Raw genomic sequence first — 24,019 nt, 5'->3', positions numbered from 1 at the left:
TGTGTAGTCTACATGTTGACTTGCAGAGGAGATGGCATTACTTCTGCATCATTATTTTATATAGCATAGATGTAATCAAGTTAAAGGAAAAGTCCCATGAAGAAAAAAAAAAGTAGAAAGGCAGGCTGTGCAGGAACATAATAAACAAACTATGCTTACCTATCCTTATTTCCCCCGTATCGCTGCTCCCCGGGTCCTGTTGACAGCCGCCAGCCAACTGCAGCTCTTTCACCTGCAGCATCATGTACCCGGCTAAGCAACTGCCTGCTCAGCCAATCAGTGACTGGGGAGGGACACCGCCCCAATCACTGACTGGCTGAGTGGGCAATCTTTCAGCCGGGTTGTGACGTTGCGCTTGGAAGAGCCGCGTACACGACTTACCCAGATTCCAGCCAAAAATGACAGCCGATGGTCGTCAGCAGAAACCAGGAGTAGTGCTAGGGAGGAACGGGGACAATTGCGTATATTTTATTTATAATTTTCCTGCACCCCACTGCCAGTCTGCCTTTTTTTTTTCCTTCGTAGGACTTCCTCTTTAATAAAAGTTTCATAAAAGTCTTTGTAAGCTTTAACAATGAACTTCCTATGACTGGTTGGGAAGCAGAAATTATTTAAGAGGGAAATCGGAAGTTTATGTCTTGAAGTCTTGGACTAACAACTAATGCTTATGCACGCTGCCAGTAACTTACTAAACACGCCAGGCTGTCACATCCTTAGCCTGTGGCTGACTTCTTGTACACTCTGGTATGTTACTAAACCACCATGTAATCAGGAAATGTATTGGGGTAAGTGTTTTATTCACTGTATCAGCAGTGCATTAGTAACTGGCTGTAAGTTATGGCAACCTGTACCTTGTAACACTGTAGTCCATTCGGCACCACAGAACGGGCACCAACTGATTCAGATGGGCACCTGAGAGTTCCCATTGACTTTATTGTGGTCCACCAGTAATTTTTTGTCCGCTCAGATCCTGCAAAATAATCAGAACCTTGAATGAAACAATGCAAACGGAGCCCCGACGGAAATGTAAACCTAGCCTAACATTCAATAGCAGGATATATTTGTATGGAGAAAAAACTTAGGACACCAATAGGGAAAGCCAGAGAAACTGTGTCCAAGAAGAGCATCACATTTACTTATAGATGCATTAAGGTTCTCATTTGAATTTTTGTTCGAAAAATCCTAAAATTATACAAAACATTATTAAAATGACCAAAATATACTCACTGAGTATACTCGCTCCAAGCAGTTGTTGGAATGGAATTAAACTTTATATATGTGAATATAATGATATATGTAAGGAATCAGAATATTAGAGAGCTAGGATAAATATATTGGGGAAAACCAATTGGAAGAAAGCTCTAGTGCCCTGTTCGGTCATCTCTAGCCTGGGTACAAATTGAGATACGGTTGGGCAAAAGGGTATACAGGCTCCGTATGGTACCCTGTAGCCCATACGCCCATAGAGGGATAAACATCTATCAATCTTATTGAGTCACAATACATACACTGGACGTATTTGCTTCATACTTTAGGTTTCTATTTTTTTTTATTACCAATGCTGTGAATTTCTCCCTTAGGTGCTCAGGCTTACATCGGATCCAGACTGAGAGTGAAATAATCCTTCAGAGCGCCCAGCACCTCCAGTCTTATCTCACTGAACTCCTAATAGCAATAGCCAAGTCAGTGAAGACCTGCCCTGTAACCATAAGGGCCACTTTCCGGCAACTGTACAAGAGGGTGGAAGAACGGTTTCCAGAAAATAAGCACATGGTTTGTGTAATATACAACTAATACCCACACGTCTGCTAGCTATGGAGGGAGTGTAGTTTGGATTAATAGACATTTTTTGCCATTTATTGTAAAATACATTATAATATAGTAGCACAATCCTTCTGGAAAATTGTCTTTTTTTTTTTTTTATAGAACCAAATAGTTTTTGTTACTGACCACATAGGAGGAGATTTATCAAACATGGTGTAAAGTGAAACTGGCTCAGTTGCCCCCAGCAACCAATCAGATTTTCATTTTCCAAAAAGTCTGTGAAGAATGAAAAGTGGAATCTGATTGGTTGCTAGGGGCAACTGGGCCAGTTTCACTTTACACCATGTTTGATAAATCTCCCCCATAGAGTTCTTATTGTTTAAATTGTTGATCTAATTTTATTTTGTAGGTCTCATATAGATATTTCTCATATTTTTTTTGTTTACTAGGTTTTTTGTTTTTTTTTATCAAAATGCCCAATAGAGGAGCACAGGATAGGTTTTTAGCAACAAGGAACTGATTATTTCAGTAGGGATAAGGCTGTCCTTGCAAAAAGAGTCAGTGGGGTCACATATAAGGCCTTATTCACGCATCCTGTAATCTACGGATCCATATTTCGGCACTCGAGTTAGTGCACATTGATGTCTATTGGGCTATTCACACGATCAGTAGATTACAGGGATGCAAACCAATCCTAAAAAAAGGACGTCGTAGTGCAGACCCAGATTTATTTGCAGATTCTCTCATAGAAATCAATGGGATCCGCTATTTTCTACGGATTGTAACTTTTTGGCATCTGTATTTCTGTAGAAAATGAGGATGAGTCATTAGTCACATGTTTAAAAATTGTGTTTCTAAAAAACAGATTTACGGAAATAAGGATGCACTACAGATGTAATTTTTAGCGGATTGTATGGGTGGATAGCGGGAGGAATCTACGGACATGAAAAAAAAATACTGAACGTGTGCATGGGGCCTAAGAGTCTTAAAACATACGACTAGCCAGATATCCCTCCAGGATGGGACCTAGCCAAGGAGTGGCTCCTGGAAGGAGACCACCAAAACCACCATATTAAGTGGCCATTTCCCTCAATATCCAGCTCAATTTACAAGTTTAAGGATATGACAAGGGAAAACCAAAGCCAGCTATCCATCTACAGACAGCTGTTTCGGGGTGTTGCCCCTCATCAGTGTGGAACAGGATTCTGGTTAGGTGAGAGCAACTTGTTCCTGCAGGGAAAGTAGTAGTAGTCCACACACATTATTCATTATTCATTCTACCCTTTTCCAATGATTTCTTTAATACATTTGCTATTACCAATGTTACTTACCTCTACTCTTTGTGTCTTTTTCAGAATGTAAAGTTCATTGCAGTGACAAGTTTCTTGTGTCTTCGGTTTTTCTCCCCTGCAATAATGTCACCTAAGCTCTTCCATCTAAGAGAAAAGCATGCTGATGCTCGCACAAGCCGGACACTGCTTCTCTTAGCTAAGGTGACAAAGCTTTATATATAGTATGTGTGGTTGAAGGAAAATGGGAACATCTGACACATCAGCCTGATTATTTTTACTAAGAACTAATTTACTCAAACATAACTTTTGATATGTTGCTGCCCATGGTAAGATTAACAATTCTTTTCATAGTTATTATGTATTCAGTCTCCTTCCCCCAGTTCTGAGCTGCTTTCTGCTAAAAACACAAAAATCTGTGTGTGAGCTTTTCTCTCTGTCTCCCCCTCCTCCCCCTCCATTCTGACACAGCTAATATAAAAAAAGTCTCTGGCAGGCTTTATTTATAACATTCTAGCTTGTTTGTAATACTGGGAGGATTAATCAAAGTGAGTTGATTAGCAACTTGACCTCAGAATAACCCTCCCACCTTTACAAAGAAGCTACAAAGTTGCAGATACAGCCAGCCAGGGAGTTGTTTACATCAGATGTCTCAGAGTAGCGGTGGGAGGAGGGGGAGACAGATAAAAGATCACACCCAGATCTTTCATTCTTCAGTAGAAAGCAGCAGCTGAGAACTGGGAGAAGAAGACTGAAATAGATAATAACAAGTTAGGAATGAATTGTTAGTCTGACCGTGGGCAGCAACATATCAAAGGTTGTTTGAGTGGATTATCCCTTTAAGGCCATTGCATTACTCCAAATTCAAAATCTGGTGATAGGTTCTCTTTAAACCTAAATAAGCATGATTAAAATTGCGACCTAACTAAAATTTAGGTGGGGAGGTAGTGTACGTTCTGCAAGTGCTAATGTTTATTTTTGCAGGTTTAATGATTAATATTAAAGTGAAACTTTTATTGTTCTTACATGGCATCTAAAGGTCTTTGTAATGATCTTCTCTTTTAATTGTAGGCAATTCAGAATGTTGGAAATATGGACGCTCCAGCAAGCAGAGCCAAAGAGTCCTGGATGGCTCCATTGCAGCCAACCATCCAACAAGGAGTTTCTCAGTTAAAGGAATTCATCATCAAACTTATAGACATTGAGGAGAAGGAAGGTAACAAAGGGGAACTTGACTTCATTTTGCGACTGATTAAACCTGAGTTGCACACTGCCCATTCGAGAAAGAATTTATAGTTTGCATTTGCTTTTTGGTCAGTAGTTTTAGTAATAGCATTGCGATGCTGTTTTCCGAAATAGACCTTGGAACTTGGAATGCCAACTTTGTTTTGTGGATGTCTGGTTTATATGGTGACATTTCTAGGCTACAGTCCATGTTCTTAATCCTCCATCTGACATCTTAATGCTGTCCCCGCCAGTGAGTGCTGTCATGTAGCCCTGTAAACAACCATCTCTCCTTCAGAGACTTGCCAGGAGAATGGCAGAGACCACGCATGCTAGTGCTGGCAGAGCTTGAGTTTTGCACTTTTTAAATCCTAAATTTTAGCCATTCTTATATGATTCCTTTAAAAAGGTGTTCCACTCAAACATAACATTTGATATGTTGCTGCTCATGGTGAGACAAAAAATTCATTCCACACTTATTATTACCTATTCAGTCTCCTTCCCCCAGTTCTGAGCTGCTGCTTTCTGCTGAAAACACAAAAATCTGTGTGAGCTTTTTTTTCCTTTGTCTCCCCCTCCCTGCTGAGACAGCTGATGTAAACAAGTCACTGGCAAACTTCATCTGCAAAATTGTAGATTCTTTGTAATGCTGAGAGGGTTATTCTGAGGTCAAGTTGCTGATGGACTCACAGTGAGTAACCCTCCCAGCATTATAAAGAAGCTATCCACATAGTGAGTGCAACTTCTTTTCATTGCATAAGGATGTCTTTGTGAACTTTCATTTCTTCATCTTAGAAAACGGACATAGTGCAGACATATAGTGAGCAGACACTAAGTGAACGGAGTGGTGACAGACTGTTTCACACACAAAGGCACTTCTACGAACCTCCCTTTCCTTCCATGTCACCACGCTATTCCAATAGCCAAACTGAATGATGACATATACAAACGTGAAATATGTAAAAACATAATTAAAAACAATACAAAAAATAGAGTATAGATATTAGATTAGAAAATGACGCTCATTCATGCCTCCTGGACCCTCTGCATTTGTCCGAATGATCCATCTTAACTCTGCTTTGAGTAAGGGTCCTATTACACGGAGCGATTTTTAACGCTTAACAACTAACGATAAACAATCGCAAACGAGATTGTTTATCGTTAACCTCAAATCGTTCACCATATTACACAGAACGATGGTCGTTAGTTCCGATTGTTACCATAATTGTTGTTGCGATTGTTGCTATGATCGTTTACTCCATCTGATCCCAGCAAAACAATGAACAATGTGCAATTACACTGAACGATTAGTGAAACAACACAGAACTTGAGCGAACGAATGTGGAATTACAGCGAACGATTAACGATGATTTTAGGTTCAGATCTAAGGAAACGATCAATGACACACAAACAATTTTTCGATCGTTGCCTGCAATTACACAGAATGATTATCGTTTAAATTCGAACGATATAACGATCTTTCGCACAATAATCGTCCCGTGTAATAGGGCCCTAAGGCTAGATGTTTATCCTGTCCTCTTTTGTTAAACTTCCTTTCAATGCCTGCAGCTTTTAATACAGAGGGATTCCCCATCTCTTACATGCTCAATTGGGCGAGGTGCACCCACCCCTGCCCTCAGTAAATAGACATGTTCTCTAAAGCATGTGCAGATAGATCTTTTAGTTTGTCCAATATAAAACCGTCCACAATGGCAGAAGATGGAATAAACTAATGAGCAAGTTTTACAACAAATAAAATCTTTTACCACTATGCTGACACCATTTAACGTCAAGACGGAACCTTCAAAAATATGTTAGCACCAATTGCAAGAACCACATTGATACTTACCTTTTAGATCAAAGTTTAACCAAGTTTTGTTTGTCTTATCATTAGATGAAAACCTGCTGTGGATTAACATATATCTAAGGCTCGAAGTGCGTCTAAAAGCCGCACGAATATGTGGTGCCATAGCCGATAACTTAAACGCATATAATTTACTACCCAATATGTTGCTCCTCATGGTGAGACTAAAAATTAATTTCACACTTGTTATTATCTATTCAAACTCCTTCCCCCAGTTCTAAGCTGCTGCTTTCTGCTGAAACCATAAAAATCTGTGTGTGAGCTTTTTTTCCCCCTCTGTCTCCCCCTCCTCCCTCTTCCCTTCTGAGACAGCTGATGCAAACAAGTCCCTGGCAGGCTTTATCTGCTACATTTTAGCTTCTTTCTAATGCTGAGAAGGTTATTCAAAGGTCAAGTTGCTGATGGACTTACTGTGATTAACACTGCCAGCATTACAAAGAAGCTACAGTGTTGCAGATAAAGCAAGCCAGGGACTTGTTTACATCAGCTGTCTCAAAAGGCCTAGGAAGGGGGAGACAGAGAGAAAAGCTCACACACAGAAAGCAGCAGCTCAGAAATGGAGGAAGGAGATTGAATAGATAATAACAAGCATGGAATGAATTGTCAGTCTCACCATGGGCAGCAACGTATGAAAAGTTAAATTTGAGTGAAATACCCTTTTAATGGTCTAACTGTAACTGTGGAGATGCCAACAGCAGCGGAGTAGCTATTTATGTCAAGATTTCAGCGTGCAAACTATAGAGAGAACTTCAGTTAGAACAGGTGTGATATATATATATATATATATATATATAAAGGCGTCTGAGTATTATAACATGTTTTACATAAAGATAGGTCAATATATGGGTTACTGAAAATTGGACTTAATCCCTGGATAGTTGGCAGAAGAATAGATATCAGAGTTATTGTTAACCCTTTGAGGACCAGGCCCAAAATGACCCAGTGGACCGCGCAAATTTTAATCTTAGTGTTTCGGTTTTTCCCTCCTCCCCTTCTAAGAGCTCCAGCACTTTCAGTTTTTTATCTACAAGACCATGTAAGGGCTTATTTGTTACAGGAATAGTTGTACTTTGTAATGGCGTCATTCATATTACCATAACATGTATGATGGAATTCCAAATATATTATTTATGAAGATATAAATTGGTGAAATCGCAAAAAAGAATGCAATATGGTAACGTTTGGGGGGTTCCTGTGTCTACGTAATGCACTATATGGTAAAAGTGACATGATACCATTATTCTATAGGTCAGTCCGAACACAACCATATGCAGGTTACACAGATTCTTTAATGTTATATATTTTTTTTAAATGAAATCCTTTTTTTTGGCAATTAATTATAAATAAAATAGCCCTATTGTGACGCTTATAACGGTTTTATTTTTTCACCTATGAGGCTGTATGTGGTGTCATTTTTTCCGCCATGATCTCTAGTTTTTATTAATACCATATTTGTGAAGATCGGACGTTTTGATCACTTTTTATAAAAAAAATTTCTATATAATGTAACATAAAATCGGTAATCCGCGCACTTTTTTCCCTCTTTCCGTGTACGCCGTTTACCGTTCGCAATGACGCTTGTAATATTTTAATAGATCGGACAATTACGCACGCTACGGTATATTATATGTTTATTTGTTTATTTATTTTTTGAAATTTAGTGGATGGCCGCAATTTAATGGCAAATAACGTAGTTTTAAAATCTCCATCTACAGTTTTTCAAAACTTCACTAACAAAACTTTTAACACTTTTTTTCTTGATAAAGCTGGATGGCGGCATTGTGTTTTTTGTTTTTTATTATTCCAAGAAAGCTTTATTGAATTGTCAGAGGAACATCACACAAAGTGTTGGCAGAAGATTAACACAAGCTAAATACTCGCATCATAAGCATAACAGTAGACCAAGAACGTGGTCATGTAAGATATGTAATAATCATATGGTGCAGCGTATGTCGATGAAAACAGACAGCAACAAGATGTAGGGAAGGGTAGACAGGGGGGTAGGGGAGAGTAGAAAGGGGGGCAGAAGAGGTTGTTGACGGTAAGGGGGGCCCACGGGGAAGGGGGGGACTTCTCACACACCGCGTGGGGGGGGGGGGGGGGTTAGTAGGATTCAGCTGGTAAGAGATCGGTACTGTGGGGAGGAAAGGAAGGAGAGCCAGGGACCCCAGGTGGCAGTATATTTAGAGACATCAGGAGGGGAGATAGCTAGCAGGTCCTCCATGTGCTGTATGTGGGTGACCTCGGCAAACCACTCCTCCAGGGTCGGTGGGTCTACAGATTTCCAGTGTCTGGGGATGATGGTTTTGGCCGCCTGTATCAGATGACGGGCCAAGGATGTTTATTTATTTTTATATGTTTTATTTATATAATGGGAAAGGGGGGTGATTTCAACTTTTATTGGGAGAGGGGTTTTGGGGTAGTGTGTTAGTGTTTTTAACTTTTTTTTTTTACACATTTGAAGTCCCTTTGGGGGACTTTTACATCCAGTACTTGGATTTCTACACTGACCATTGCTATGCCATAGGCATAGCATTGATCAGTGTTATCGGCGCTCTGCTCATTGAGCCTGCCTGTGCAGGCTCAGTGTAGCAGATCGCCGATCGGACCGCACGGAGGCAGGTAAGAGACCTCCGGCAGTCCGTTTTACCGATCGGGACCCCCGCAGTCACACTGCGGGGGTCCCGATCGGTAAGTGACAGGGGACTCACCCTGTCACTTACACTTAAACGCTGCGGTCGCACCGCGATCGCGGCATCTAAGGAGTTAATGACACGCGGCAGCGCGATCGCTGCAGCGTGTCATTACCGGTGAGGTCCCGTCTGCTCACTGCAGCCGGCCCCCACCTCCTATGAAGCGCGCTCCGCTCCGGAGCACGCTTCATAGCGGGAGAAACACCCAGGGCGTACAGTTACGCCCTAGGTCGTCTGGGGACAGACTTCCATGGCGTAACTATACGCCCTGGGTCGTCTAGGGGTTAATGGTGTTTTGGGTGTGGGAGGAAACCCACGCAAACATGGAGAGCACATACAAACTCTTTGCAGATGTTGCCCTTGGTGGGATTTGAGCCCAGGACCCCAGCGCTGCAAGGCTACAGTGCTAACCACTGAACCACCGTGCTTTTATTCCAAAAAGACCACAAGGATCCATTCTCGTGCCTGTTTTTAATATTTTTGTAAGTGATATTTGAGAAGGTTTGGTAGGTAAGGTTTGTTTGTATGTTTGCACAATATGGTTGATATTCCTGGAGGGGTCTGTAATATTGAAAATGATTTAGCTTTAGTAGATAAGTGGTCAAAACAATGGAGACTGCTGTTCACGGTTTCCAAATGTAAAATAATGCACTTGGGGAAATCCTCTATCTGAGTGTCATATTGTCAGCTCTGTATTTGTGAAGACTTCAGAACAGAAGGATTTAGGAGATCAGCTGTAAACATATCAACTGTGTAATAATAATTAATAATAGGGAGATGTGTAATATAAAAGCACATTGCAGTCTAATCTATAACTTCACATTGTTTTTTTTTTTTTCCAGAGTTGGATTTGCAGAAAGCACTGAACCTTCAGCGTCTAACAGTCAAGGAAGGCCAACTTATGGTCTACAAAACTAAATGTAAAGGATACCTGTTGACATCATCGTTCAAAAAACTCTTCCTCTCGTTAACTTTAGACGCGTTAAGTTTTGCAAAGACTCAATTTTCCAAGGTTAGAATATTTTGGGGGATCTAAAACTTTTCTTCAAAGGATTTTCCTGGTCAAATAGACTGATTGGTAGGGGGGCCCCCACCGATCAGTTGTTTGGCACATAACATTTACTGTAGCTTACCACAGCATACCCAGTTCCTGAGACCCCCAGAAAACAGCTGATTTTGCCAGGGGACGTTACTGTTGACTGCTTATTCCCTTGCAGCGACTACTATAGGGTGGATGATTGGAGAGAAGACTCAAAAAGAGACTGCAATGACCTCGGTGCTGGACTTGAGACATATACTCCAATGGCCAGGGAGCTATTAGAAACCAACTTCTTTATTCTGAGCAACGCGTTTCGGCGGCGTACCGTCGCCTTTATCAAGCTCCTACAGTGTATAGGACTGACAGTCCCTTTATACAATACATGTGTTCATAGTACCGCCCACCTAGGGGGCGGGAGAGTAGCACATACTCGCTCTATACATGCAACAAACCAAGTGAGAAAAATCCCCCTGACTTTTACAGACATTTGAAATACATCCACTGTTTTCTCATTATATAGTTTGAAATAACACTTACATGGATGTATTTCAAATGTCTGTAAGGGTACAAACCCACTTGCCGGATCTGCAGCGAGTCTCCTTGCTGCGTTTTTGCAGCGAGACTCGCTGCAGATCCCAGGCCTATACTTTCATTAGCAGAGAAACTCGCAGCAGGGATGTACATCCCTGCTGCGATTTTGGCTGCAGCCCTCCCCATTAACCCCCTAGCCGCCGGACATTATACATTACCGGGTCCCCGTTCCTGCTTGCTTCGGGGCTCCCGGTGTCTTCCTGGCCCGCCCGGCCAATCAGTGCGCTGCGGCGGGGCAGCGCACTGATTGGCCGGGCAGAACGTGCCGGGAGCCGCCGAAGCAAGCAGGAACGGGGTTCAGGTAATGTATATCCTGCCCGCCCCCCTGCAGCCCCGATTGCCCCCTGCCGCATGATCGCCCCCCGCAGCCCCCGGCCGCACGATCGCCCCCCCCCCCCCCCGCAGCCCCTGGCCGCACGATAGCAACGCAAGGTGGCGATCGTGCGGCCGGGGGCTGCGGGGGGCTATCGTGCGGCCAGGGGCTGCGGGGGGCTATCGTGCGGCCGGGGGTGCGGGGGGCTATCGTGCAGCCGGGGGTGCGGGGGGCGATCATGCGGCCGGGGGGTGCGGGGGGCGATCAGGTGCCCGGGGGCTGCGGGGGGCGATCATGCGGCCGGGGGCTGGGGGCGATCGGGCTGCAGGGGGGGCGGGCAAGATATACATTACCTGATCCCCGTTCCTGCGGGGGGACCCGGTAATGTATAATGTCCGGCGGCTAGGGGGTTAATGGGGAGGGCTGCAGACAAAATCTGCAGACAAAATCTCTGCTAATGAAAGTATAGGGCTGGGATCTGCAGCGAGTCTCGCTGCAAAAACGCAGCAAGGAGACTCGCTGCAGATCCGGCAAGTGGGTTTGTACCCTAAAAGTCAGGGGGATTTCTCTCACTTGGTTTGTTGCATGTATAGAGGGAGTATGTGCTACTCTCCCGCCCCCTAGGTGGGGGGTACTATGAACACATGTATTGTATAAAGGGACTGTCAGTCCTATACACTGTAGGAGCTTGATAAAGGCGACGGTACGCCGCCGAAACGCGTTGCTCAGAATAAAGAAGTTGGTTTCTAATAGCTCCCTGGCCATTGGAGTATATGCAGGGGCTGGCTGGCAAACTTTGGCCTGGGGGGCAAGCACACAGCAGTGGCCCATAAGTAGCGGACAATCGTCAGGGCACATATACTTAAAGGAGAACTGTTGCTGAACCTAAACATCCCAAGCAGGCAGGGGGTGAGGGGAGCATAATAAAGAATCCATACTTACCTGTCCCTGTGCCCCCGCAGTGCAGCGTCTCTGCTCACAGACCAGCCTCCTGCAGCTCCTGGTCCTGCAATGTCACGCACTGGGGCAAGTGGGTACTTCCCGCCGGAACATGACAATGCAGGAATGTGAGGAACAGGATAACAGCAGCTGTGAGAGAGCTGGTGACCCTGTGCTGCAGGGGCACGGGGTTGAGTAAGTATATATTCTTTTCCCCTGGCCCAGGATTTTTATATAAGGCCAGAGTTTAAAAATGACCACACAAAGTTAATTAAAAAATATTACATAAAAAATATTACATAAAAAACTGGTGTCAGCAGATATAAATCATCATGGAAGGTGCAGCTATGATAATATCTTTTGTTTTAGCACTCTACCTCAATATGCTGCACAGGGGTATATATGTATCTGGGAGCTAAAAAGTCTTCTAATATCCCATATGCTTACATGCAAGGGGTCTAAAATCAACTACCATTATCCTCTAGTTCTATTGCACTCACCCATGCTGCCTGAACACCAGAAAGAGCCGTCCCTACGTACGTTTCGTTGTCTTCCTCAGTTCCCTGATTTATATCTGCTGACACCAGTTTTTTATGTAATATTTTTTATGTAATATTTTTTAATCAACTTTGTTTGGTCATTTTTAAATTTTACTTGAATGAGATATAATATGTATTTGGTACCAATGTATACATAATAAAAATTATATATATTTTTTTATGAACTAAGCCCAGTGTTCGTTTGTATAAATCATACTATTACTGACCAAACCCTGTATACTAATATAACCAATAATACTACTATAAAAGGGACCAATAATACCCCCACACCATGACCACATACTATAATCACACAGTAACTACATTATAAATGGTTCCTTAATAATACCGTCACTCCCCAAGCATTAATACTATACTGGTACTACACTTCACCACACAGGGGCAAATATTCCCCCAAACAAATAGAGGTGTAAGTACAGTGCAGACACATCCAGTGACTCACAGGTGACGTCTTCTCTGATCAGAGTCGGTCAGGTTTCCTTTTCTTTTCCATCATGAAGACTTCTTCCAACCACAAATCATCACAGCACCATCTGCCAGACTAACATCTTCAGGACCTGACTTTTACAGCACCTTTAACCACCTCTATACAAACGCTCTATCATAGTGCCCTTAAACAGTAGAAGAGACTTCTTTGAAGACCAATCTGGAGTCGTTTCCCTTTTCTGTGCTTCTTTCTATACTTAGATCCCTTCTTTATGCCTGTATCTGTAGTTAGGATCCATCATTGTGTCCTCATCTGTAGTAAGACCCCTTCTTTGTGCCCTCATCTGTAATGAGACCCCCTCTTTGTGCCCCATCTGTAGTTGTGCTCCCTCTCTTTGCCCTCTGTAGTTTTGCCCTCACTTTTTGCCCTCACTTTGTGCTTCCATCTGCAGTTAGCCCCCCCTTTGTGCTAAATAAATGGTAACCCTTTGTCCTAATGAACTGTACCACCGCCCCCTTGGATAAACTGTGCCTCTTATTAACTGTGTTTATATTAAATAGTGCCACTGTCCCCGTGTTATACTGTGCCCACAATGTAGTTTGCCACTGCTTACTTAATAAACTATATAACCTATGCCCTCCAATGTACTGTTCCACTGTCCCCTCTAATGTACTGTACCGCTGTCCTATCTAATGTACTGTACCACTGTCCTGTCTAATGTACTGCACCACTGTCTCCTCTAATGTACTGTACCTCTGCCCTCTCTAATGTACTGTACCACTGTCCTCTCTAATGTACTGTACCGCTGTCCTATCTAATGTACTGTACCACTGTCCTATCTAATGTACTGTACCACTGTCCCCTCTAATGTATGGTACTACTGTCCCCTCTAATGTATGGTACCACTGTCCCCTCTAATGTACTGTACCACTGTCCCCTCTAATGTACTGTACCACTGTCCTCTAATGTACTGTACCACTGTCCTCTCTAATGTACTGTACCACTGTCCCCTCTAATGTACTGTACCACTGTCCCCTCTAATGTACTGTACCACTGTCCCCTCTAATGTACTGTACCACTGACCCCTCTAATGTACTGTACCACTGACACCTCTAATGTACTGTACCACTGTCCTCTCTAATGTACTGTACCACTGTCCCCACTAATGTACTGTACCACTGTCCCCTCTAATACTGTACCACTGTCCTCTCTAATGTACTGTACCACTGTCCCCTCTAATGTACTGTACCACTGTCCCCTCTAATGTACTGTACCACTGACCCCTCTAATGTACTGTACCACTGACACATCTAATGTACTGTACCACTGTCCTCTCTAATGTACTGTACCACTGTCCACTCTAACGTACTGTACCACTGTCCCCTCTAATGTACTGTACCACTGCCCTCTCTAATGTACTGTACCACTGCCCTCTCTAATGTACTGTACCACTGTCCCCCCTAAATCATTGTTTTCCAATCAGTGGCCCCTCAGCTGTTCCTAAACTACAACCTCCATTATGTCAGCAGCACATGATGGGAGTTCTATTCTTGTAGCGGCTGGAGTGTCACATGTTGGAGAACACTATACTAATTAAACTGCCCCCCCCAATTATTGTTTCCCTACCAGTGGCAAAACTACACCTCCTATTGTACCCTGGTGGCAAGGAATGATGAGAGTTGTAGTTTAGTAAAAGCTGAGGAGCCACTGGTTGGGAAGCAATGATTTATGGGTACTGTTTATTTAGTGTGGTGTTTTCCAATATGTGACCCTCCTGCTGTTCCTAAACTAGAACCCCCATTATATCAGGCCAGCAGGGCATGGTGGGAGTTGTAGTTTGGTAACAGCTGAGGAGCTACTGTTAGGAAGCAATCATTTAGGGGTACAGTTTATTTAGTGAAGTGTTCTCCAACATGTGACCCTCCTGCTGTTCCTAAACTACCATCCCTATTATCTCCTGCCACCAGGGCATGATGGGAGTTATAGTTTTGCACTGAGGAGTCACATGTTGGAGAACACTACTAAATAAACTGTACCCCTAAATGATTGCTTCCTAACATGTGGCTCCTCAGCTGTTACCAAACTACAACTCTCATCATGTCCTGCCACCCGGGTATAATGGGAGTTGTAGTCATGCAAGAACTGGAGAGTCACATGTTACAGAACAAAGCACAATGCCCCCCTACCTCCCCAATATACTTACTAGCAGGTCCACGCTTCTCTGCTGTTCTGGCCTCTTCTAATCAGGTCTGACCAGAGCAGAGAGGAGCAGGCCTGGCTAATCACACTGCAGAATCACGGAGTGGAAGCTGGCTGTCCGGACAGGAAGGTGAGTGTGCTCTGCTCTGCTCCAGCCCTAGGCTACTGTATAGTATTGGTGTCTTACAGCTTACAGACCCCAATACTATACAGTAACCCCCCCAGACCCCCTCCCCAGATACCTGTCAGCACAGTGGGCGGCTCCTCTCCCGGCCGGCGTCCTCCTCTCCCTCCTTCATGGGCAGTGCACTTCTCTGCACTCCCTCATGCAGCAGGCTGCCTGCACCACCAATGAAGAGAAGTGTGAGAGAGAGAGAGAGACAGCGTCACAGCGCCGCGGCCGCTACTTCCGGGATCCTTAAAGAGGCAGAGCGGCCAAATTAATATCCGGCCTCTGCGGCCCTTAAGTGTCCTGGGGGGACCGGCCCGGGGGGCATATGCCACCCTGCCCCCCGGCCCAGTCCGCCCCTGAGTATATGTCTCAAGTCCAGCGCCGAGGTCATTGCAGTCTCTTTTTGAGTCTTCTCTCCAATGATTATGCAAGTGACAGCATTGTGACGGAGCTGCCCATTGTACGCTGTAGACCTGGCTGCGGACTATTTTACAATTGTCAAGCTTGACTAGTGTTGTGCCTATCGCTCGCACAACACCTAAAGGTTAGTTGCCCTTCTATATGAATTTTATTTCCCAGAGCCTTTGATTACTGCACCATAAGCGCCCCTCTTTGTTCCTCTCTCTTTCTTTTTCCGTCCTCACGTATAGGGTGGATGAACTATATTTGTCTTTTCTATCAAATGGTCATTCATTAGATACTTGGAAGCACAAGGTTCACACGTTTACTACCAGTGCATGTTAGCTGCTTATAGAGGGGGACCCAGGCTGAAGTCTGTATGCACTAGTAAGGCATATGTTAAGGGGCTGTCAAGATATGACATCTTTGGATGCCCTTTAGCACTCACAATCCAGAAATTACCCTGTACCATTCTTGTTATCTGCTTCTTTTTTTTTTTTTCTTTTGCAGAAAAGTTCTTTTATACCCCTATCAAGAATCCGTGCCCTGGAGAAAGTGGAAGAGAAAAGCTTTGGAAACTCAAATGTAATGCAAATTATTTACACAGATGAGAGCGGCGGCCTGGAGGCGTTATATTTGCAGTGTAAGGTACTGATATTATTCATAATATGGTATCACATACATACAGCACACCTTTTGCAACCCAGTACCATTGAAGTGAATGGAGCTTAATTGCAAAGCACACCTAAATTGAAGTGTCATGTTGTCTTTCTGAAAGAAAGTAGCCATGTTTTCCGAACAATGAATAACCCCTTTAAAATCACAACTGAAAACATGCATTCAATAGTATACTTCACCATCAACTTAAAGTGATAAATCTGCTCTTTAAAGTGTCCAATAGCCTCTGGAACGTTTATTTTTTAATATGTGAATGCAGTCTTTTTAAATTCCTTAAAGCATTCTGATGACATTCTCATCGCTGTATGACATGATCTATTCACAGAAACATTCCTTTAACCCTCTGTCTCTATTTTAGTGCGTTAATGAACTAAATCAGTGGCTCTCAGCTCTGCGAAAGGTCTGTATGAACAACAGTGACATGCTTGGTTCCTATCATCCCGGTGTCTACAAAGGAGAGAAGTGGAGTTGCTGCCACCAGAAGGACAAAGGGGGTATTACACCCTACTTTCTGTATCACCATCAAACAGAACATAACAGAAGGGATGAATCAGAACTGGTACAGTGGAAAGGAGAGTAGTTGACCATGGCGTCCTATTAGATTCCAGCTCTCATTTCTCAGGGACACTTGATTGGTTACTGTGGATAACTACACCTTTCCTTTGGATCAGTTTTGATACCCCCAGTCTATTTCTTACTCTAAAAACAGCCTAACACTCACCTCACTCATTTGCTTTGTTTCTACCTTATTTAATCTGTATAATAATTGTCCAATTTAAATGCATAACAAGATCACTGCAATTTATTGTTGATATTAATGAATTCTATTAGCATAAAACTGCTGTTTGTATTATTGGTACATAGAGTTGAAGGTTCCAAGCGTTCTTGGATTTTTAGGTAACTTCAGGGGAGTCAAACTTGGGGCCCTGCAGCTGATGCAAAACTACAATTCCTATCATGCCTGGTCAGCTAAAGCTTTGACTGTCCAGGCATAGCTAGGATTCACGGGGCCCCGTGGCAATCATTTTTAAAAGGGCCCCCCTCCCCTTCGCACAACACAAAGCACCGCATATATATATATATATATATATATATATATATATATATATATATATATATATATAAATAATATATAATTATGCTCTGTGATTTGGCCAAAAAATAGACTCTGTCTTGTGGCCAGAGGCAGAATCCTGGCTGCAGCCACAAGAGTGACTGGCAATGCAGAGAGGCAATGGCTGCTTGCCATGACAGTCCACTGTTTTTACCTATAAGGGCCCATTAGGAGCCCTTGTGGTTAAATACATAGGTGCAGGAGCAGACTACCTTCTGCTTAACCCCTTAGGTACTGCAGTGTGTAAGTGACCCAAAGCAGACATCTGCTTTACTGCTGGTGCACTGATAACCCCTGACCTCTGCAAGGAGCTCTGCACATTTGCTGCTGTAGAACAGAGGTCAGAGGTTATCAGTGCAGTGAAGCAGAGATCTTTGTCTTCTGCTTGTTTACCCTTTTTTTGTGTTGCAGCATGTAAGTAAACATTGGGTAACAGAAGCAAAAGGACACAGCTCTTACCTTCTCCGCTGGGCCCCCCCTCCTGCATGGGCCCCATAGCAACTGCCTACCCTGCCTTTATGGTAGCAACGCCACTGAGGTTGGGCAAGGTGTTGAAGCTCAACTCTAGAGACAAGCGAACTTACAGTAAGGCTGGGTTCACACTACGTATATTTCAGTCAGTATTGTGGTCCTCATATTGCAACCAAAACCAGGAGTGGATTAAAAACACAGAAAGGCTCTGTTCACACAATGTTGAAATTGAGTGGATGGCCGCCATTTAATGGCAAATATTTGCTGTTATTTTAAAACAATGGCTGTTGTATTGAAATAATGGCCGTTATTTACTGTTATATGGCGGCCATCCACTCAATTTCACCATTGTGTGATCATAGCCTTTCTGTGTTTTTAATCCACTCCAGGTTTTGGTTGCAATATGAGGACCTCAATACTGACTGAAATATATGTAGTGTGAACCCAGCCTTAGGCTGTATACATGCTTCCCAGGTAGCCCTAGGGCTGCATCTATCTTCTCCAGCCACCAGGAGTCAAATGCTGAGCGTTCAGGTTTGTGCAAACCCGAACATACTGTAAGTTCACTCATCTCTACCTAAGCTGTTCAACAATAAGTCAAATCCTGTGCAACTTCAGTTGTTAAAGACTGGACCAGGTATTATGCATGTAATCTCTTTGCTTTACTTTAAGTGTCTGGCTGTGACAAAACTCGACATGAAGTGACATTACAGGAATGGAACGATCTTGTGAACCCAGACCTGGAGGCGCAGCTCATCTTCAGACATCTGGTTGGAGTGAGGGAATTAATGAGGTACATTGCTTGTTCACCATCAATATAACAGTATGGGAATAGTGCTGTATCATGTATGTTCATTGGATAAAGTTAAGATCATACAGTAAGAAGTAGATCTTGTAATCTTATGATACTAGGGAAACATTGGCCTGAATGAAATCAGCTGAGTACAGTAAGGAAATTGGTAAAATGTCCTTAGAAGAACTGCTTGAAGAATAGACAAAATGTAGCTGGAAATCCAAAAGAGGCAGGGAGAGTCTGGTAAAGATAGTTCAGCTGGCAACAGCGGCTAATCACAAGTATTGTTTGGATTTCCATCTAGTCTGAACTGAAAAAAACTAGATTGCTTTCTCTACTAACATCGTGGTGTCCAGTGTTTAGTGGTCAAGTTTGAGGGTAGGTTCAGTTCAGTTGCAGATCGACGTATTGGAAAACAGTTGTATGTAGAAATTGAGTGGATGGCCGCCATTTAATGGCAAATATTTGCTGTTATTTTAGAACAACGGCTGTTATATTGAAATAATGGCAGTTATTTACTGTTATATGGCGGCCATCCACTCAATTTCAACATTGTGTGATCAGATCCTTTCTGTGTTTTTAATCCACTCCTGGTTTTGGTTGCAATACTGACTGAAATATACTGACTGAAATATACGTAGTGTGAACGCAGCCCCCAGGTGCAGCACAAATTCCATGAGCATTAGTGGTCAATTCTGAGAAAACATTGTAATTTTGAGTTATAACCATTCCACCTATGGTGCATGGCTCAACTTCACTGTTTGTACAAGTTACAGGTCATCCATCCATTGCAGTGAAGGGGTGTCCCTGCTGCAGTCCTCTCACATATAGAGAGTGTGTCCCTGCTGCAGTCCTGTCACATACAGAGTGTGTCCCTGCTGCAGTCCTGTCACATACAGAGAAGTGTGTCCCTGGTGCATGTCCTGTCACATATAGAGAGTGTGTCTCCACTGCTGTCCTGTCACATATAGAGAGTGTCCCCTCTGCAGTCCTGTCACATACAGAGAGTGTGTCCCTGGTGCATGTCCTGTCACATATAGAGAGTGTGTCCCTGCTGCAGTCCTGTCACATACAGAGAGTGTGTCCCTGCTGCAGTCCTGTCACATACAGAGAAGTGTGTCCCTGGTGCATGTCCTGTCACATATAGAGAGTGTGTCTCCGCTGCAGTCCTGTCACATATAGAGAGTGTGTCCCCGGTGCAGTCCTGTCACATATAGAGAGTGTGTCCCTGCTGCAGTCCTGTCACATACAGAGAGTATGTCCCTGCTGCAGTCCTGTCACATATAGAAAGTGTGTCTCTGCTGCAGTCCTGTCACATACAGAGAGTGTGTCCCCGTTGTGTCTGTCCCATAGAGAGAGCGTGTCGCTGCTGCAGTCCTGTCACAGAGAGTGTGTCCCCGCTGCTGTCCTGTCACATACAGTGTGTCCCCGCTGCAGCCATGATAAAAGTTTTGATCGGTCTGGGGACCTGGATCAATCAAAACTTTTGACAATCCAACAAAAAATTCAACAATCTTGAGAAGATTTTAGTTTCTAGTCACTTAATTTTTTTTTAAAGCTGTGTTCCCATAAGAATTATGACTTCCATTTGTAACACATGTAACAATGGATCCTAAGAAATTCAGACTGATCCTGACCTTATTTGTGATATGAAGAAGAATGCTGCAAACCCCAATACAGAGAGAAAACCGTAATATAAACAGACTTTTACCTAGTGACATGCATATGCAAAATATATTATTTCTGTATATTTTTTTACCTTCAGGGAAAAGTATCTGGAACTTATACAACATGATAACAGCAGCAAATCTCACCAAACAGGTATATTTTCTGTATACTTTGATGACAATCTGCCTGTTATAAAAATGCACCAAATGCAGATATTAATATATTCCTGTTAAATGCATAGTAATAATAGCAGAAGTAGCACCAGAAAATAGAAGAACATTGCCCTGTGATGTTATTAGACATCAAAACCTTGCCATGAGGACTTAGCAGAAAAGACCTGGATATAGAAACGAGATCTTTCACGTTTCTTATTCTAACCCTATGTGAGGGTAGCATAGGATACAGAAGCTCAGGATATGGATTATATAGATTGTGATGTTATTGTGTTTACATACAAAAAGCTGATTAAATCCTGCCAAATAGTCCAGTTTCATCCAGCCACGCTGTAATTGACAGCTTCCAGTGAACAAACTCAGGCTATGTTTATTATGTAAGAGACCGGCCGGTCTCTGAAAAGATCATGCCTGCTAGGTACTGCAGTACCGGCCAGATGGTCTTTGGCACCCCAGAGTTCTGATGCGGGCGCATCAGAACCCCCCACAGCACACTATGGAGCATGCGGCCGGAGCTGCTCGCTACACAGTGTGCACATGCACAATCACTGTGTGTAAGGAGAGCAACACCAGCAGGCTTTCACTATGAGTCCCGGAAGCATTTCAGCATCTGTTTATCTATAAAACTGATATTATATATATATATATATACACTCACCGGCCACTTTATTAGGTACACCTGTCCAACTGCACGTTACCACTTAATTTCTAATCAGCCAATCACATGGCGGCAACTCAGTGCATTTAGGCATGTAGACATGGTCAAGACAATCTCCTGCAGTTCAAACCGAGCATCAGTATGGGGAAGAAAGGTGATTTGAGTGCCTTTGAACGTGGCATGGTTGTTGGTGCCAGAAGGGCTGGTCTGAGTATTTCAGAAACTGCTGATCTACTGGGATTTTCACGCACAACCATCTCTAGGGTTTACAGAGAATGGTCCGAAAAAGAAAAAACATTAAGTGAGCGGCAGTTCTGTGGGCGGAAATGCCTTGTTGATGCCAGAGGTAAGAGGAGAATGGGCAGACTGGTTCGAGCTGATAGAAAGGCAACAGTGACTCAAATAGCCAACCGTTACAACCAAGGTAGGCAGAAGAGCATCTCTGAACGCACAGTACCTCCAACTTTGAGGCAGATGGGCTACAGCAGCAGAAGACCACACCAGGTGCCACTCCTTTCAGCTAAGAACAGGAAACTGAGGCTACAATTTGCAATTCTACTGTCGAAATTGGTCAGTAGAAGATTGGAAAAACGTTGCCTGGTCTGATGAGTCTCGATTTCTGCTGCGACATTCGGATGGTAGGGTCAGAATTTGGCGTCAACAACATGAAAGCATGGATCCATCCTGCCTTGTATCAATGGTTCAGGCTGGTGGTGTCATGGTGTGGGGAATATTTTCTTGGCACTTTTTGGGCCCTTGGTACCAATTGAGCATCGTTGCAATGTCACAGCCTACCTGAGTATTGTTGCTGACCATGTCCATCCCTTTATGACCACAATGTACCTGTATCTGATGGCTACTTTTAGCAGGATAATGCGCCATGTCATAAAGCTAGAATCATCTCAGACTGGTTTCTTGAACATGACAATGAGTTCACTGTACTCAAATGGCCTCCACAGTCACCAGATCTCAATCCAATAGAGCATCTTTGGGATGTGGTGGAACGGGAGATTCGCATCATGGATGTGCAGCCGACAAATCTGCGGCAACTGTGTGATGCCATCATGTCAATATGGACCAAAATCTCTGAGGAAGCTTCCAGCACCTTGTTGTATCTATGCCACGAAGAATTGAGGCAGTTCTGAAGGCAAAAGGGGGTCCAACCCGTTACTAGCATGGTGTACCTAATAAAGTGGCCGGTGAGTGTGTATATATATATATATATATATATATATATATATATATATATATATATTATACGGTATCCTCCTCTTGAGGTCCACTGCCATTTCTTATGCTGCACAGGTTCTCACAGAGGGACATGCACAAAAGATGGCAGTGTCTTACGCTATCCAACTCCATATTTTAGGCCAGTACCGGGCTAGCAGACACCTAACACCCTGTGATTCAGTGCAGAAAATATGTACAGTATAGTAAACTCAATGTTCAAAGGCTTAATAATAAAGAATAAAATATATCCTTCTTTTTATAGAACTTGCAGGAAAGGACAGCACTACACAGCTTTTCCAGATACTTAAAGATCTCGAAGCTGCTCATGATTCTTTCCTGGCTGATTCCCAAAATTTTGCTGATCAGGAAAAAAAGTACCTCCTGGAAATGTAACTCTAACCCCTGTAAATAGAGTAGGACTGTACTTATAATGATGAATGTACCTATAATACTACAGATGGTTAGTAGGTCGGGGTAGGTAATATCTGCCAAAAGCATATTCAACCTGGATATGAATATTCATGTAACGTTTAACCAGAAATCTAGAAGCAGGATCTCCAGTCCATCATAATTTATTAAGCAGAGAATATTGTGTATAATGGCAATATACCCAACATAGCCTTTTTTTCTAGGTTTTTAATCTGTTTTGCTCCATTGTGTAATCTTTTACTGTTGGAACTGCCGGGATTTTACGTATCATGTTCAGATCAATAGCAAGCTGGATGTAACATTACTACTGTTCTTTTTTTTTATTAAAACTACTTGCCGGAAATATTGTCTGTGTGTTCTATAATTCCTCCATTTACATGATTGATGGGAAGAAGTGCTGGATAGTATATATGTGGTGTAAATGTGCTAGCAACATATATAGAAATTTTCATTAGAAAGCATTTCTCGAAAAAAGAAAAAGAAAGTAGTCGTCTTCTGTCAATTTCAATATTTTACTATCCAAGCATATTCTTTCGATGTGATCATAGACAAACAGATATGAAACTAAAAGGGTACAGTCATACATAACATATCACAGCAGATGGCAGTGAAATCTGATTCACACCAAATGATAGTACTCCGCACTAATCAACGCTTAGAACTGCCCCCACACCACCGCACTCCACTAGTCCTGTATCTTCAAATATGCAATACAACAATATGTATGGAGGAAATAAAGGGTTTCTCACCGCAATATAGATTCAGTCTGTCCAACAGGAACCTTCATGCTCCGACGATCCGGAGCAAAAAATACTCACAATGCCTTCATGACATGTATTTCTTAATTTCTTCTTAGTTGCATACTAAAGCTCACAGCTGACGTATTCACCAGACACGGACGCCTAGGTACGTCCTCACCGGTACGCGGTGAGGACGTACCTGGGCATCCGTGTCTGTGAAATTTAAAGGAGATTATTTCTCGAAACTGAAGTAACGGAACTGTATTTTTATTTTAAACATCCAAAGATTTCCTAGTCAAACTAGGCATAAATCCCATCTGAAGGAAGTACTCAATCGCTTCTGGCAGGCTGCGCCTAAAATTCTGACCTAATAATCCTGTATTCCCTGTATGGTTGGCCTGGCAACATTTGAATTATTCTTCAGGTTTGAGCCAAAATTGAGGAATGTTAAGAAACACTTAATCAAATTATACTGCAGGGATATTACTTTTATGTTATTATTCTCATGTGTGGCATAATACCTGTGAGCTACCGAATGACTACCACTAGAGATAAGCAAACCTGCCGAGGTATGGGTTTATATGAACCTGAA

At 42.9% G+C, this 24,019-nt stretch overlaps 1 protein-coding gene across 1 annotated transcript in view; it reads left to right on the top strand.

Annotated features, from left to right (window-relative positions):
• LOC138793021 (ras GTPase-activating protein 4-like) overlaps window positions 1-23,030 on the top strand; it is a 92,461-nt gene extending 69,431 nt beyond the window's left edge. The window contains exons 13-21 of the mRNA XM_069971250.1: window positions 1,581-1,773; window positions 3,120-3,257; window positions 4,125-4,269; window positions 9,677-9,846; window positions 15,984-16,121; window positions 16,510-16,645; window positions 18,409-18,529; window positions 20,295-20,350; window positions 22,521-23,030. Of these exons, the coding sequence (XP_069827351.1) occupies window positions 1,581-1,773; window positions 3,120-3,257; window positions 4,125-4,269; window positions 9,677-9,846; window positions 15,984-16,121; window positions 16,510-16,645; window positions 18,409-18,529; window positions 20,295-20,350; window positions 22,521-22,651 (1,228 nt within the window). The 3' untranslated portion in view covers window positions 22,652-23,030. The remainder of the gene's footprint in view (window positions 1-1,580; window positions 1,774-3,119; window positions 3,258-4,124; window positions 4,270-9,676; window positions 9,847-15,983; window positions 16,122-16,509; window positions 16,646-18,408; window positions 18,530-20,294; window positions 20,351-22,520) is intronic.
• Window positions 23,031-24,019: the final 989 nt, after the last annotated feature.

This window comes from Dendropsophus ebraccatus, chromosome 5 (assembly GCF_027789765.1).
Source record: "Dendropsophus ebraccatus isolate aDenEbr1 chromosome 5, aDenEbr1.pat, whole genome shotgun sequence".
Lineage (NCBI taxonomy): Eukaryota > Metazoa > Chordata > Amphibia > Anura > Hylidae > Dendropsophus > Dendropsophus ebraccatus.
This window is presented reverse-complemented; position numbering and strand designations above follow the sequence as displayed.